Here is a 17,848-nt window from a genome sequence, read left to right as displayed (position 1 = left end):
CGGTGCGCACAAACACACCCTCCGGAGTTAATGTGGCTAACTTGGACACAATCCCATTCAAGACACCAAATCAACTTACAGATAAACATGTCGTGGTTAAACTTAACAACTGCAACAAGCTGCACCGACGGCTCTTTCAGCCCACAGTCTGGGGGTGAACAACAAGGCCTGAGAGAAATTCTGCAAACTTTATCATGAAACACAAATCACGGTGCGCACTCTTCACGTGTGGTTCAATTCCACAACTTTTTTCCAATTTCAAATCTCACCAGAATATATAGATTATGGTAGATCTGAGGATTAATGATCGATATGAAAGTCGACCACCTTGCGAGGACACACTCACTCACCCAGTCACACAGACCGACTACAATAGCCTCTCCCATCTGTTCGGGAATGGTCGAGGCTAATCAAGGTTTTGCTTCCAATTAGACAGAACGAGCAGGAGTACCCGACGTTGCCGGGGGAGGTGGGGGGAAGGGAGTGGGTGGAGTGGAAGGGGGAGGGGAGGGGAGGGGAGGGGTGAAGAAGGAAGTGGGTGGAGTGGAAGGGGGAGAGGGAGAGGGAGGGGAGAGGGAGAGGGAGGGGGAGGGGAGAGGGAGAGGGAGGGGGAGGGGAGAGGGAGAGGAGAGGGGAGAGGGAGAGGGAGGGGAGAGGGAGAGGGAGGGGAGAGGGAGGGGAGAGGGAGGGGAGAGGGAGAGGGAGGGGAGAGGGAGAGGGAGGGGAGGGGGAGAGGGAGGGGAGGGGGAGAGGGAGGGGAGGGGGAGAGGGAGAGGGAGGGGAGGGGGAGAGGGAGAGGGAGGGGAGAGGGAGAGGGAGGGGAGAGGGAGAGGGAGGGGAGAGGGAGGGGAGAGGGAGAGGGAGAGGGAGGGGAGAGGGAGAGGAGGGGAGAGGGAGAGGGAGAGGGAGGGGAGAGGGAGAGGGAGAGGGGAGAGGGGAGAGGGAGGGGGAGAGGGAGAGGGAGGGGAGAGGGAGAGGGAGAGGGAGGGGAGAGGGAGAGGGAGGGGGAGGGAGGGGAGGGAGAGGGAGGGGAGAGGGAGAGGGAGAGGGAGGGGAGAGGGGAGAGGGAGAGGGAGGGGAGAGGGAGAGGGAGGGGAGAGGGAGAGGGAGAGGGAGGGGAGAGGGAGAGGGAGGGGAGAGGGAGAGGGAGGGGAGAGGGAGAGGGAGGGGAGAGGGAGAGGGAGGGGAGAGGGAGAGGGAGAGGGAGGGGAGAGGGAGAGGGAGGGGAGAGGGAGAGGGAGAGGGAGGGAGGGAGAGGGAGAGGGAGAGGGAGGGGAGAGGAGAGGGGAGAGGGAGGGGAGAGGGAGAGGGAGGGGGAGAAGGAGGGGAGAGGGAGAGGGAGGGAGAGGGGGAGAGGGAGGGGAGAAGGAGGGGAGTGGGAGGGGGAGAGGAGGGGAGAGGGAGGGGAGAAGGAGGGAGAGGGAGGGGAGAAGGAGGGGAGAGGGAGGGGAGAGGAGAGGGAGGGGAGGGGGAGGGGAGGGGAGGGGAGAGGGAGGGGAGGGGAGAGGGAGGGGAGGGGAGGGGAGAGGGAGGGGAGGGGGAGAGGGAGGGGAGAGGAGAGGGAGGGGAGGGGAGAGGGAGGGGAGGGGGAGAGGGAGGGGAGGGGAGAGGGAGGGGAGGGGAGAGGGAGGGGGAGAGGGAGGGGAGGGGAGAGGGAGGGGAGGGGAGAGGGAGGGGAGAGGGAGGGGAGGGGAGAGGGAGGGAGAGGGAGGGGAGAGGGAGGGGAGTGGGAGGGGAGGGGAGAGGGAGGGGAGAGGGAGGGGAGGGGAGAGGGAGGGGGAGAGGGAGGGGAGGGGAGAGGGAGGGGAGAGGGAGGGGAGGAGGGAGGGGGGAGGGGGAGGGGAGGAGGGAGGGGGGAGGGGGGAGGGGAGGGGGGAGGGGGAGGGGGAGGGGAGGGGGAGGGGGAGAGGGAGGGGAGGGAGAGGGAGGGGAGAGGGAGGGGAGGGGAGAGGGAGGGGAGGGGAGGGGAGAGGGAGGGGAGGGGAGGGGAGAGGGAGGGGAGGGGAGAGGGGAGGGGAGAGGGAGGGGAGAGGGAGGGGAGAGGGGAGGGGAGAGGGAGGGGAGAGGGAGGGGAGAGGGAGGGGAGGGGAGAGGGAGGGGAGGGGAGAGGGAGGGGAGGGGAGAGGGAGGGGAGAGGAGAGGGAGGGGAGGGGAGAGGGAGGGGAGGGGAGAGGGAGGGGAGGGGAGGGGAGAGGGAGGGGAGGGGAGAGGGAGGGGAGGGGAGAGGGAGGGGAGGGGAGAGGGAGGGGAGGGGAGAGGGAGGGGGAGAGGGAGGGGAGAGGGAGGGGAGGGGAGAGGGAGGGGAGAGGGAGGGGAGAGGGAGGAGAGGAGGGGAGGGGAGAGGGAGGGGAGAGGGAAGGGAGGGGAGAGGGAGGGGAGGGGAGAGGGAGGGGAGAGGGAGGGGGAGGGGAGAGGGAGGGGAGAGGGAGGGGAGAGGGAGGGGGGAAGTGGAGGGGGGGAAGTGGGGGGGGGGAAGTGGGGGGGGGGGGAAGTGGGGGGGGGGAGTGGGGGGGGGAGGAAAGGAGGAAATTTTTTCCCATGCAAAGAGTGCTTCATAATCTCAGTGTTGCACAGGTAAAAAAAAGGAAATTGTAATACCCTCTGCCACTATCACCAGGTGGTGCTACATGGTTCACATTTACAAAGAGAATTTACACCCCTCTCCTGGTCCCCCAAACCCCCGAATGAGGCTACGGCCACATAGGCTATGTTACCTCCCAGACAACGTTGTATTTGTACCCCGGGTACAGCGTATAAGTGTTTATAGCTGGAGTACACAGCGTTGCTCAAGCGAAAAATAAACATAAACATATTTGAAATGAGGGCAAATATAATGGAAAAGTGCATTACATCCAAATGAGAATCCATCACAAATGTCAAATCGTCATTTTACCTTTTTGTTGAATATCTGCTGGTGAATGTGCCCTTCATCACGTTTCTGAGTTGAGTATGATGACGTTCAGGAAGAAGAAGCCTGACACAAACTTCGATCCCTTCCGGAATTGTTTTATTATTTGTGTTCAAATGTCTGGTGATTGTTTTGTATTTATTTATGCGAATGTGTACTTGTATATAACTGTCATCTATCTATAATTCCAGCAATCTCTGTCTGTGTGTCTGTGTGTCTGTGTGTCTGTGTGTCTGTGTGTCTGTGTGTCTGTGACCGCTGTTTCTCGACAACTACCGGTCCGATATACTTGAAACTTGCCAGGTATATTGCTGGGGACCCGAGGATGTGCCTTTTCAAGGTTTCATATTAATCGGACAAGTACTTACCGAGATATGTCCAAAAAACGCTTCAACCAATCAGAGAGCAGCGAGCTATCACGTGTGCCGAACGTGGCGATCGGACTCTGCCTCGGACGGCACATTTGACAGCGTATTCATTTATTTCACGTTGGAAAACTATGTTGCCGTTAAACTATGTTTTAAAACGAATTCAAACTGCGATTAAATTAAAACGATTCATCCTAACTGCGATTTGCGAACTTCCGGACAGTGACGACTGTCCGGCAGCACGCTTTCCGGCAGCCAATCACAGAACGCTTTGTTGCGTAGGCGTGGCCGATGTGAGACGAGCACGAGCGGAGCTGAGCGCGTTACGAGCTGACCGCCATTACGGTACGTAATTCGATTTCTTATGCGCATTATTTCTCCCAATTCATTCATCTCCCAATTTCTCCCAATTCAATTCGTATCACTAATAAAAACGAATTTGCGATTCATTCGCTTTCCTGCGCGTTTGTGCACGCGATGGCGATTGCTTTACCAAACTCCGGAAGCCGTTCGCTTTGGACCAAACCATTGCATGAGGGGGGGGTTCTGTGGTCGTTGCGAATGGACCAAACCATTCATGTAAATAGAGGGGGGGGATTGTCACTGTACTCGCAAGCCGTTCGCCGTTCGCTTTGGCGTTGCGAATGAACCAAACCATTTCATGTAAATAGAGGGGGGGGATATAATTTTAGATAGATATATAGTACGGGCATATATATAGTACGGGCATGCCCTAGTTCATTTAAAAGGCGGAGGCACTACAGAGCGATTTTCAAAAAAAAACGAACTTTTTCCCCATTTTTTTTTTCTTTTTTGCCTAAAACACTCCCAGGCACTCACTGATGAACTTTTGAAAGTTTGACGAAGATCTGTTCAGCCATCTCTGAGAAAAATGGCGACACACACCAACGGCTCCCTTATATAGTAGATGAAGTGGAAGGAAAAGATGTGGAAGAAATACAGATTAATGGAACAAGGAAAGTCGAAAGAAAGTAAAGTTGGAGGGAAAAGTAAGGCACACACCATAAATTATAGAGACTGACAAAGGAAAGAAAGCTAGTGTATATAACAGAGAATGAACTTTATATCATCATTATTGATGCCTCCCTGACAACCTTGGATGAACACCAAAGTGCGACATAGAGAATGGCAGAACACTCCTAAATCCTCCACTCCAAATAGAAAACAAATAGTCTCTCCACCAGAGTTCTACAGAGAGGTCTATAGTGACCAAATGTTGGTAGTCCAAGACGATAGAACTAACGTTGATCAATATCAAAGTTTGTGACCGAACATAAAATTCAAAAGAGGATGAATGTTCAGTTAAAATTGCAACACATAGTTTAATTGACAATAATTCATTGTTATTGCACCATGAGCAGCAGTCTTACCCGTTACTTCTCACAGGTTCATAGCACTCACCTCGCTCAGATTGCACCCCGTCCCATGTGCATCCATCGGGGACACTGCGCTCATGGCTGCCCCCGGCCACTCCCCGTCTCCGGGTGGCCTCCTCCGACGGACGTGCTGGTGCAAGAGGTCCCCCGTTTGAGGTGAGCAAAGCCTGGGCCTCGCTGTCACCCAGACCGCTGTCGGCGACGCTCAGCTGTGACGAGTCACAACAGTCAGCGGGATTCTCGTCCACAAAGAACTTAACTCGACGGGTAACAAGCTGTAAAGAGGAGCAGAAGGGGAGGATGGAGGAAGTACTTTTTTGTAAAAATAAATAAATAAATAAATAATCTACGCCATACAAGAGCAATATGTGCAGGAAATTGGAATCTCCAGGCCGAAGCGACAATAAAAACGAGGTCTATATTTTTAAAAACATCAGCCATTCCTTAGTTAACTTACTTTTTAACATGAGCCTACAATGATGCATCACATAACAGGGAGCGATGATGGAAGTAAGCTACATGAGGTTTGAATCAGAGGCAGTCACTCTTTGCATGTTCTCAATCCCACTGCCATGTTGATATGACGAAGCGAGAAAAAAAACGCACCACAAAGTAATGAAGGTAATGTACCGGTACTGTCCATGTATGTATGTATGTATGTATGTATGTATGTATGTATGTATGTATGTGGGGCAGCTGCAGTTTTAACCAATTGTGGCATGTATGTATGTATGTATGTATGTATGCATGCATGTATGTATGTATGTATGTATGTATGCATGCATGTATGTATGTATGTATGTATGCATGCATGCATGCATGTATGTATGTATGTCTGTATGTGTGTGTGTGTGTGTGTGTGTGTGTGTGTGTGTGTGTGTGTGAGTGTGTGTGTGTGTGTGTGTCTGTGTGTGTGTGTGTGTGTGTGTGTGTGTGTGTGTGTGTGAGTGTGTGTGTGTGTGTGTGTGTGTCTGTGTGTGTGTGTGTGTGTGTGTGTGTGTGTGTGTGTGTGTGTGTGTGTGTGTGTGTGTATGTATGTATGTATGTATGTATGTATGTATGTGTGTATGTATGTATGTGTGTGTGTATGTATGTATGTATGTATGTATGTATGTATGTATGTATGTATGTGTGTATGTGTGTATGTATGTATGTATGTATGTATGTATGTATGTATGTGTGTATGTATGTATGTGTGTATGTATGTATGTATGTATGTATGTATGTATGTATGTATGTATGTATGTGTGTATGTATGTATGTATGTATGTATGTATGTATGTATGTGTGTATGTATGTATGTGTGTATGTATGTATGTATGCATGTATGTATGTATGTATGTATGTATGTATGTATGTGTGCATGTATGTATGTATGTATACACACAAGGTACTGAGGGGTAATGTGTTTTTGGCATTAATGTACCGAGATGCCAATTCTTTGCCCTTATTGCAATCATCAACGTGTTTAAGGGGCCGCAGAAAAGCATGGACATAACAATTCAGACCAAAGTTCCAAACTTGAGTCGTTAAGGATTGCATGTGATCATAAACAAATCTATGCACAAAGGTTGAACAAAGCCAATTGTCCTGCAGTTTTAACCAATTGTGGCAGGCGATTAAATTACAAAGCAAAATCAAGGCAAACAATACACAGCACTGACAACCTGTCAGAGATCGGCATCACACCTTTAATCGCGAGAAAGTTTGGTAATCATTTATAAAGGACAAGATAGTAATTTTGTAGCCCCTCCCTCTCTCCTTCCCCCAACCCCTCCGTTTTCACATGTCCCCAACTCCCTTAAGTGAAAATAATAATAAAAAAAGCAGGCATGATGTGATCGCTCTGCACTACAAACCCTTAGGGGGTTACCGCTGGGCACGGGAGGTAATTAGAACCCAATTAAAAGGGAGAAGACAGGGCGCCAAAGGCTGATCCGTTGGTTTTAGTTCCGATTACAAAAGGCTAAAATGTTAGCACAGCAAATTACAATTTTTGGTGCTAATGGTGATTTTTAGCGAGTGAGGCATTTCTCTCGAGGGAGGCCATGGTCTACTCTGGCGTTTCCGGCGTCGGGAAGCAGGGGAGGGTGATAATCACAAACTGTATCACTGCCCGTGTGTTCAAAACTGACCTTCGTGTTCTCCATAAACCAATTCCTGCTGAGTCCTTCATCTGGATTTGCCTCGACTTTACGCATTGTTACTCCCGCCAGGGAGTAATGCATTCGATCGTGTCCGTGTGTTTGTGAACAAGATATCTGGAAAAGTTCTGAACGGATTTGGATGAAAGTTGGTGGGATGATTGCCCTTGGGATAAGGAAGAATTGATTCGTTTTTGGTGAAGCTCAGGATATTATTCCGGATCCAGGAATTTTTTGAAGGATTGTTTACCATTGGAAGATAGGGCTCATTTTTTTAAACATTATCTTATATATATTCTATATTTAAGATTGTGAGATGAAAATAGTTTTCATATTTGTTGTAAATGTAGTTTAAACTCGTGGTTATGCGTTAGAGCGGTGTATTTTTTTTAGCAGCGTCCTCTTCAAAGTTTTTTTTTTCTTTCTAATAATGACATATTCTGTCATTTTAAAACCACCAAAGTGTGTATTCGATTTCCCCGTTTCATAAAATGTATCGTTTGATACGTATAATGCTTTAAAACTGTTGTTTTTTTTGTATTTCTTTTTTTTTACCTCAGAAGAGATATCAACGACAACATTTACCTCAGCGAATGTCAATCGCGGTGTCAGTATTTGATGAACTTATAAAGACTTCGGTGAGTTATAAGAGTGACAAGCATGTGCACGGGATTCTTCCCAGAAGAATGAGTGGTCGCATTAGCTTGTACGACTTAAAATGAGCGAGTGTTGTTTTCACGTTTGGGCCAGTTTTACATGTTGTATCCCTAAGGAATGAAACGCACGTTTTCCTGGCTTACAATTTTATTTGAAGTCACACATGCTTCAAAATACACTCACTTATATAGAATTGAACGCTGAATCCGAAAATGTAAGTGAAATTGCCTTGTTTTTTTTTTTTACATTATCTTCTATATATTCGAAATATATATATATATATATCTGTGCAGTGTCTGTCTTGTGCTGTCTTGTCTTGTGTTGTCACTGAACTACTCCCTCAAACTTTCGTGAAATTGTACTATTCCAACTTGACCCACGGCGGGAGTATGCGCTCTACTGAGTGGCGTTCTAGTTGAGGATGTTTTCCTTTGAGAATTGCACAGATTTTGATCCAAATCTCGGGGCAAACAAAAGGGTTTCATGTCCATGACCTCCATGTCCCTGAGCCTATAAAGACATAAATATTTCATTGATATGAGTAGACAACGGACAACCATAAACGGTATCCAGGATTTGAACCTGGGTTCCCGGCACGATGAGACAGAGGAACAGATGGGAACATTAAGAGGCAATAAACCCAAGATGTGACCCCATCCAGTCCCACACAGTGCTGTCACATAACAGTGGGTAATGAAAATATTATGTTTAAATGAATTCCTATTACTATTTCTTCAGGTGCAAGATAAAGTGATCGGGCAGATTGCGCGTTTCACATTCCCACGAGACGAGCAGAAAAGAAAAACAAAAATCAATCTTAGGCGCTTTTTGGGGAGTGCGTGACAATTCCTCATAATTAATTCATCCCGATGGAGGCAAAAGTGAGCAGGTAATATAGCCCTCGACAGATTCATACCGTCCTCTGACGTTAATGCACAGCCTTTTGTTGGTAATGTCAGCGCCACATATTGCCCACCGTCTTATCTTTCGATTTTTTGGAAATGGGAGTTTGCGCTCCCTTTTTACTCTCACTCATTACGTTCTCACCCTGTTCATGGGATGAGTCTGGGTTTTGGGTGTAAACATGTGGTGCCTCACATCTGTGCGCACAATTTCTTCATTATATAAATATAAACCTCTCTCTTTACCTCCGCCACTGAAGGTGGACGGATGTTATGTTTTCACCTGTGTTTGTTTGTCTGTCTGTCTGTGAGCAGAATATCTCAAAAAAGTAAGTAGAGATTCTGACGAAACTTGGTGGACAGTTTTGATATATGACAAGGACAAATTGAATCCATTTTGGTGAAAATCCAGATCTGGATCCGGCTCCTATAATATTTAAATTGTTTAAGTGATTCTTCACCATTGAGGGCCAAAAACAATATTGTTGCGTTTGTGGGGGTAGGTGAAAGGACTATGCAGGAGATAGGATTGCGTAATATTAGCATGGACCGTGGATGCGCAGGAGACATTTTGATGTACGTAAGCAGGGAAACTGTGAGCTTAAGAGTGTTTACGTGTCACCACACGGAGGGTGGTTTTGTGTTAGTTAAATAGGGCTTAAGGATAATTCCCACTATGCAATTGCCTCCTGTGATTTTCCCTCATGTTTTTTTTTTACATTCACTCGGCCAGCCATGCAATCAGCTCCATTAACCAAAACAACCGACATAATGCCGACAGAGACCCGGACATTACGATCAATAAACAAACCCCGCCTCCAAAAGATCGTAATGGACAAATGACCCCGCCCCACCAACCGACTAAGGAACAAGGCCACACCCCCAGAGTGGGACGACAGGCGTGGAAACTATTGTGAACGGCAGACCACTTCCCGAGCTTCGTCATTTGTCGAGCCTAAATTGGAACAATTTGGTGGAACTCGGCGATTGGTCGGCGTGATGTCGGTGTGACATCAGAGCGAAGGTTTGAGCTAGGAAGAGGAAGAATATGTCGCTCTCTCATTTTCCTTTGTCCGTGCTGGTGCGATTTGGTTCGTGGGCTTGAGTGGGACGCAGGCCATTGTTTGTTTGGCTGGGTCGTGGAGTTTGGGCGCATTGGCGGAGAAAAGAAGAGGAGGAAGCGTTTCTCTCTCTCTCTCTCTCTCTGGTGCTGGCTTCGTGGCGGGCGGTCACGTTTCTCGTGTGCGCTTGGGGAGAACTGTTCGGAGCCCAGATAACCTGGCAGCATTGGAGCCAGGGGTATTGTTGACTCGGTGCTCTTCGGGAGAGCTGGGGACCGTGGTGTGCTGGCTGGCCCGGGATCTGTCACTCAAGCTTTTGGGTCTCACTATCTGCTATTATCTTTCCTGGGAAAACCACATTTCCAAGCTGGCCTCCAAAGCCAGTCACCGACTGGGCATCCTCCGTCATGTGAAGTCCTTCTTTGGCGCACCTGAGCTCCTTGCCACATACAAGGCTTTCATCCACAGCTTGATGGAGTACTGCACTCCCCTCTGGGCTGGTGCTCCTGCCTCACACCTAGCTCGGCTTTATGCTGTTGAAACCAAAGCTTTCAGGATCATTGGAATCTCCCGCGATGAAGCTAACTCCAAGGGCATTTCACTCGCTCACCGCAGGCAGGTTGGTGGTCTTTATGTCTTCTACCGACTCCTCTCCGGCCTAGCTTCACAAGATCTGTCTGGGCTCTGTCCCCCAAATATTCCTTCAGGTCGCACAAGATCTGCCAGCAACCCTCTTCTGGTGAAACTGCCAAAATCAAGACTCTCTGCTGACCTTCATTCTTTCATTCCTCTTTTCTCCCGCCTCTGTAACAAGCTCCCACACTCTCTTCAGTCCTGACCTATACATCCACCACTTCTCCTGATCTCCCTGTCATTGTCCCTACATTCCATGTCCCAAACCTCAGAAACCAATCTCCACGTGGGGCATCAGACGTTTCGTCGTCATAAATGGAGTGATTTCCACCCTTGCTTCGGTCGGGTTCCCCACCTTGATTTTTGACAAGAAGGGGGGGGGGGGCACTGGATACTACGGGGTGTACCCTGCCCATATGTAGTTGTAATTGTCATGGTTCCCTTTTTTAGGCAATCTTTTATGGCCGGATGCCCTTCCTGACGCCAACCCTTTTAGTCGCCTCTTACGACACGCAGGGCACAGTGTACCTATTTTAAACTGGGGTTCACACAACAACAAGCAAGACAAGACAAACAAGCAAGTCAAGAGAAACAAAACAAGACAAGACAAAACAAGAGAAAACAAAACAAGAGAACAAGCAAGTCTCACGAGAACCATTTTAATTTCTACAAGCTCCTCCATGACTTTCAGACACGAGGAAAAATGGCAGCAAAGGGCTCTACAATAAGACAAGGACTATATGTCTGTGTCTCATATAATCAAAAGTGGCCTGGCCTCCACCAAATTTTGCATTCGGGTTTGGGGTATCCAGGGTCAGATCATGAATATTTAAGAAATCCACCCACCCCACCCTCATGAGTGTCAGGAGACGACTTGCGATTTTCAACTATACACAAGAAAAGGGTGAAAGTGCTTTAACCGCTGATCCCTGCTGGATGGAGGGGGTATTGCAGGTGGGAATGCCAATTCTGAAAACAAATCTTGCTGCTGAAGTAAGTGGGTAGTGACTAGTGCTATAAAAAGATTCACAACACTCACTCAAAAGGTAAGTTTAAGGTAAAAGGTACATTTTAAAACAAAAGGAAAAAGGCAAACAGCTGCAATTAACACAAGTCAGGAGACGACGATGGTTCACGAGCGAGCGGTATTCAATGACAAAGGACAGACTGTAGCCGAAACAGACCCGGAAATGTCAAAACGAAGGTTACTGACCTTGAAATAAGATAGAAAATAATGTATAATCAATTATGACAGTTAGCTACACAATCCCGAAAATTCGGTGAAAAATGAAATGAAAATAATAATAATAATAATAATAATAATAATAATAATAATAATAATAATTAAAAAATGAAAGAAAAAAAAATGAAAAATCGAGCTCCGTGGGGCTAGACACATGACATTGGCCTAACCAAATATCAAAACCCCTGTCAGATTCCACCAAACCCCTCGGAGAAGATGTAGCTTGAACTCGATTACCCCCTAAAAAGACATATTTTTCGGGCGTGGCTCCGCCCACAATGGGTGCAATACGCCCACTCTCGGCAGGACACAACTAGATCATGATATCAACCTCCCACCCAAGTTTCATCAGGATCGAATGATATCATCGGGTAGTTATGTTGCGGACAGACAGACAGACACACACACACACATCTCGTTTTTTCATTTCTGTTCCTTACAATTCTAACCCTCTCTTTCATTCACACACACACACACACACACACACACACACACACACACACACACACACACACACACACACACACACACACACACACATGACGAATATAGTGGTCACTTAACTCGTGAACCAAAAACTGTCCACAAACTTGTAAGGTAGACCTTTGCGATCACCTATTTAGGTTGTTTACCCTTACCATGTGAAGACTGTCATACACTTGGAGATTTCCTCCAATCAAATGCCAAAGTAAGACTTTACTGACTCCTGATTGGAAGATATGTTCATCTCACCCAGTCAGACCAATCCAACTGGTAGAGTGAAACAAGACCATTATAGCACCGGCGTATCCGGGCTTGGATCTGTTGAGTGGAGGATCTGCTGTCCCCTTGTCATGTGATCAGATCCTCAGCTTTGATTGGTGGACGTTTGTGAGGGACATACAAACATACAAACATACATACATACATACACCGGACAGACAGAATATGGCTGCCGTAAAAATATGGCTGCCGACCCACGTGACCGATGACGTCATCATTTTTTTTTCTCGACCAATTTATCCTTAGATCACACTCAATAAATTTCATACTGATCGGATCAAGCGTTCTACTTGTCGATTTATGATGTCATAATGAAAGCACTTATGACATCATTTTTAACATGTTATTCCTCATGGGAGGTAGTTTACAATGAGCCATCTTTCATTTTTTTCCATGTAGCGATTTCGGAGATATGGAGCTGCAAAGGTTTTTCTTTTTTTCCAAGATGGCGCCCATACCACATGACATATGACGTCATAATTATCATTGAAACTTATAAGGGGGAGTCGCTCCTATGGTAACAATTTCATGTCAATCAAACCAACGGGTACAGAATAAACTATTTTTTAAAGGAAATTAACCTGCAAAATGCCGGCGGAAGGGACATACATACATACATACATACATACATACATACATACATACATACATACATACACCGGACGGACAGACAAACGCTGTTACAGATGGCACTGCCAGGCTACGCTGTCAAAAGCTATACTATTTCTTTATTTTGAATATGGTTCAGACAATCAATTGTTGAATGATGATATTACTCCATAATCCAAATGCACATAAAGTGAAGTTTTTGAACTACAAATGTACATGCCACAAAGTTCAACAAAAATGACCGGGCAATGTATGCGATGCTTGTTTTCCATAATCCATTACCCTTTAGCCTTCCTTGCCTCTCCCTCCAAAGGAACTCATGATAAATAAACATGCCCTTTCTGCGATATAATGAAACAAATAAATAAAGCTGTTGCATTCCAACACATTGCCAACGTACCAGATGGTTATACCAGTTGTGATTGCGAGTGTACAGGTCTTCAATGGTCACAATGTGCAATATCAGCTTTTCACACCACCACATTAACTTCAGTACCCCCACGATGCATTATTTCACAAAATAAAACAGCCTGTGCATTTGGAAGAACAGCACAGGTTATGGCACGCCTATTATGCGGCGTGTGTGGCATAGATCATAGTGGTGGCATGCAGAACGGCTATTTTAATGGCCATTGAGATGCAGTGTTCAGCAATCGATACAATCATACTAAATGCGAGAATGAAACCTGAATATTTCATGTGAGTTTGCCTGAGAAGTATCTAATGCAGTTGCATAAACGGATTTCTTTATTTCCAGGCTATATTCATGAGAACCATTCTAACTCTGTGATGACATGGTAGAGTGTCCCGTCTGAGTCTGGGAAGTTAGCGGTTTGAGCACGACCTCGGACAAGTCATACTAATGGATAGAAATTGTATGTAGTGCTGCTTCCTTGCTTGGTGCTCAGCATTTAAAAATGATAGAGCACAGATAAGTAGCCATTGGTTGGAAACACATCAATGGGGTAGGGGACAGCAGTGAGATAAGGCCTTAAGCACAGCTTGTGTTCATGTCGATTCTTAGAATGTTTGAACATGTATTAACCAAACTACATGTGATTAGGGGAAGGTATCCTTCCTCGTAAGGGGATGGCTCCTTGGCTTGTGGGATGCGGAGCTTGATACCAACGAGCCATGGTCCGCAAAGGAAGGCAGACCTTGGTTCGTTGGCAAGCCTGGATTTGTCAATGTCCTCGAAAGGTGGGGCATCAGTGCGGGGCCATAGCAAGGCCCGATTTGAAGGATCTCTTGGACCGATTTTAAGGATTGGTGTGGACCCTGTGGCGGAGAGATGCCAATGGCCAATGATGGGTTAGCCTCAGAGGTGGGCGAGGTGGTGGAAGGAATGCAGGAGTGGAGGTGTGGTGCTAGATCACGCCTGAGTATGGACCAACGTTACCTCTCGCCTGAAACACTGCAACCCACGCATGCAGAAAACGGAATTTCTTGAATGCGCGCCACATTTCCCATCCAATCATCATGTAACTTTGTATGAAGCTAGCTTTTACCATTGCGCACATTTCTTATTTAGTCAACTTGGTTGTGGGATGGCTTTGAAGGGCATAAAATACAAGTTTACGAGTCTTTCATAATGTTGGGAAAGGAGGTGCACAGAGCACCCTGCACAAGCAACTCGCCACAAAAAATGGTTGAGTCCAAATTTTCCAAGACCAAACCAAATAAACTGTGGAAAGGAAGGAATCCCGAATCAATTTCCCACAATTTTGGAGAATAAACACGAGCCTGGCCTCTATTTGTTTGAGAGCTTTTCTCAGCTCAAAATCACGAATATTAGGCTTGCATCTCAAATCTCTATCACGTGACATCTCAGCGGGACGGCACAGTTTCTGACGGTGTGGCACCATAGACAATGTATAAGATAATGAGCACTAAAATATGATCCTGACCTTTGTGTTGACCAGAACTTTCACTCGAGTCCTTTTTCGTCTCATTTACACAAGGGGCATTCCATAAAATGGTCAAGCATGGTTGTGGATGCCTATTACCTGATAACCACTTAACAGTACCAGGTAATGGCCAAACTTGTCGTATGTTAATGAAAATCTACTACGCTAAAAGGTAACACAAAAGACACGTACATACATTTTTACGTACGAAGAAACTCATTGCAATGACTTTGTTATCCAAAGAGTCCCTATTCAAAGAATGCGCACACGAAGTACCCCCACATTCAAGCATAAATGCATTAATGTGCCTTGCTCTTCTTTCCGTCTGCTCGCTTATGAATGTGATGAATGTGCAGGCGTGTGAACCAATGGGCATCACAATGGGCGATGCACGCAGCAGGCGTGTGAATGATGGGGCAGAAAATCTACGACAACTAAATGTATGAATTTGGTATTGCGAAGAGCACACGAAAAAAAAATTGAGGGAAGGTGTAATTGGGAAATTTCCAAGCTTGCTTCCCTCTCGAAATTTTCCCATCTCAATGTCTCCCTGTCTCCCCTTGCTGATACCCATGCACGAGGGGTAGTAATACGTGAGGCAGAATGTGAGGCCGTGGGTTTGCTCCAGGAGCTGTGACAGGTGCCATACCAGGCATAATAGAGCTCTGTCGCTGTTTTACACTGTGAGGCGCAATCATTAGAGCGAAGTCTGCGCTTGTCCTGCTCTCTTTCCCAACACTCTCCGATGCTTCCTCTCCCAAGACCTGGGTCCAGGTGCTAATCGGTTGCTCATGAGAACCAAAATTCAAGATAAGTCCACAGATACTTTGACGATTCTTCGATCTACCAAGGCATTATATTTACATTATTTGGTTGTGCTGCCAATATTAGATATTATAACAGCTAGAGTTTCTATTTTGCCGACGAGTTTAAACTTGCACAGTGACACCATTCCCTTTATTTTGTGTTTCATTTCTTCCTGCAAGTCGTGCAGTGATGGAGTGTTTACTGTGGCATATCATCATGCCGACACAAAACTATATTTACGAGCCGAAAATGTATTTTCTTTTTCATTTTTACCAACCGGGTGAGTTGGTAGTGCTGAGAGAGGAGCTGGTATATTTATTACATACAAATTGCATTACTGAATAAGACAAGTGGACATATCGACATGTTCAACCTGGGATCGCAGAATCTTCGGCTAAATGCCCATATGGGAACACCAAACAGGCTCACGCAAATAATTTTTTATTATTACTTCATTCAAGGCATAATCATGCAAATCTGCATGTGGAATATCTGAAATCAAAGACTGGTGAAGTGGTGACAAACGTGATTACACATAAAATACGAGGACCAACCGCCTGGCCCCGGCATGCCAAACTATGTCCAACCCAGAGAACTCAACGAGGCCAAATTACCAAACTCTGCATGTGACACGGCCCACTCGCCAAAAAAAACATCTTGTGCTAGCGCTGGAGTCTCTGGACTGCTATCAGTATAATGATTCGTGGGTACAGACATAGTATCTTACTATAATTCACCAAATGTCCGTCCGTCTGTCTGTCTGTTCGAAGGTACCGTAAAAACTGCTGAGCCGATCGCAAAGATATTGTTGCGAATATGGAATTTGACCTCCATATCCGCTTGTAAATATTCCCCTATCTTCTCCGATACTCCCCAACTCTCCCCTTACCCCATTCCCTAGTCCCATTGTCTGTAAACAACACCCATTAGAGCCGATCTTCCCCTTCATCCCCCCATTAAATGTCGTGCCCAGGTCCCCCGCACCACACGTAGACAATTATAGGACATCTTGCTAGTTATTCTTAATCTATGTCAGTTAAGGACTTGTTTCCATTAATTATGACTCTTCGTTGCACCAGAATGTGATGATATGGCACCAGTAGGAGTTTAGGACCTTCCCATACCTCCCCGCATCTCTTCCCATCATCTCAAGCTCCAACAACAACCACAACAACAGCGGCTTTGCGTCCTCACTCCGGCTCGGTTGGCCGCCATTGAACATGTGCTCGACGGGGTTACCCAGAAGGGGGCTCCCTGTCGGCCCCTCGTCAAGGGCGGAGCCGGTAACCCCCGCACCCAATGAGAAGCCATGGGCCGATGCCATATGGGGCGGAGCTAACGAGCGAGGGCGTGACTCCCCGGCCGGATATACGCGGCCCCGCGCCGGACGTGACGTCAGATGCGCCCCGAGCTTGGAAGGACAAGACGCCACCCTCCCGAGCGCTGAGCGACCTCCCCGGCATCTCCACCAAAGTCGCGACCCACGAGCGCTGAGCGACCTCCCCGCATCTGCTGGACACCAACGTACGCGATTCTGTCCCTGAGCCAGGTGCACCTGAGCCATCGACTGCCGCTTTCCTTGCCATCAAATCCCGTGTGAGTCAGCGTTGTCCCGTTTATCTGTGGTCTGTCTAGGGTTAATATAAGGTTGTGTCTAAGTGCCCACCTTCCTATGTTTCCCTCTTGTCCCTGTAATCTAACCTTTTCCGCCTTAATATAACCTCCTCCGGAGGTCTTGAGAACTGAACCCCTGGTGTCGTATTGTGTGATTGTAACCCAGCCGGGTGTCTTCTCTTTCCTATTGAGCCAGCGTAGCGCGATTAGTCAACATTCGGGCACAATCGGGTAACTTGTACGGATACGGCGGCCATCCCGCTCGGCCCACCATACCATCAAAGTCGTATCTGTAACAATTGGTGTCGAGGAGTGGGATTCGAACCCGGGACTAAATTAGTTAGGCCCAAATTTTGGGAGGGAAAATCGATTCGGAGCGCGTTTCCCGCGCGAAATTATAACGGCGAAATTTCAATTTGTTTTACGAAAATAAAAAATAAAAACCGAATTTTGAAAGTCGCGCTATGGCGGATCAAGACGGCTGGGGTCCGGTAGGGGAGAGTGAAGCAGGGTCGGTCCAGGACCAAATTGAGGGACATGAGGGACATGAGGAGAGCGAAACAGCGGGGGTAGCAGACGCGCGAAATTGCGCCTCGCACATAGCTACGGCGGCCGCACCCGCTGCACAAGTGGGAGGGATGGCCCAGATGCAGGTCCTCATGGAGCAATTTATGGCGCAAATGCAGGCGTCCCTCAAACTGCAGAGTAACCAATTGGGGAACCGGATGGATGCTCAGAGTGAGCAAATGAGGGTTGATAGTGGGCGAATGGAGGGCCAAATGGGGGTAATGGGAAACCAAATGGGGGTAATGAGGGACGAAGCGAGGGGTACCAGT

The 17,848-nt window shown here is 47.5% G+C and overlaps 1 protein-coding gene across 1 annotated transcript in view; it reads right to left on the bottom strand.

Moving 5' to 3' along the window:
• The window catches only part of LOC137439710 (protocadherin-9-like), a 431,655-nt gene that overhangs the window by 90,692 nt on the left and 323,115 nt on the right, over positions 1-17,848 (bottom strand). The window contains exon 4 of the mRNA XM_078768284.1: positions 4,699-4,948. Within this exon, the coding sequence (XP_078624410.1) occupies positions 4,699-4,948 (250 nt within the window). The remainder of the gene's footprint in view (positions 1-4,698; positions 4,949-17,848) is intronic.

This window comes from Myxine glutinosa, chromosome 14, assembly GCF_964187855.1.
Source record: "Myxine glutinosa chromosome 14, kmMyxGlut1.1, whole genome shotgun sequence".
In the NCBI taxonomy this organism is placed as follows: Eukaryota; Metazoa; Chordata; class Myxini; order Myxiniformes; family Myxinidae; genus Myxine; species Myxine glutinosa.
Note: the sequence above shows the minus strand (reverse complement) of the source record. Positions and strands in the feature narration are given on the sequence as shown.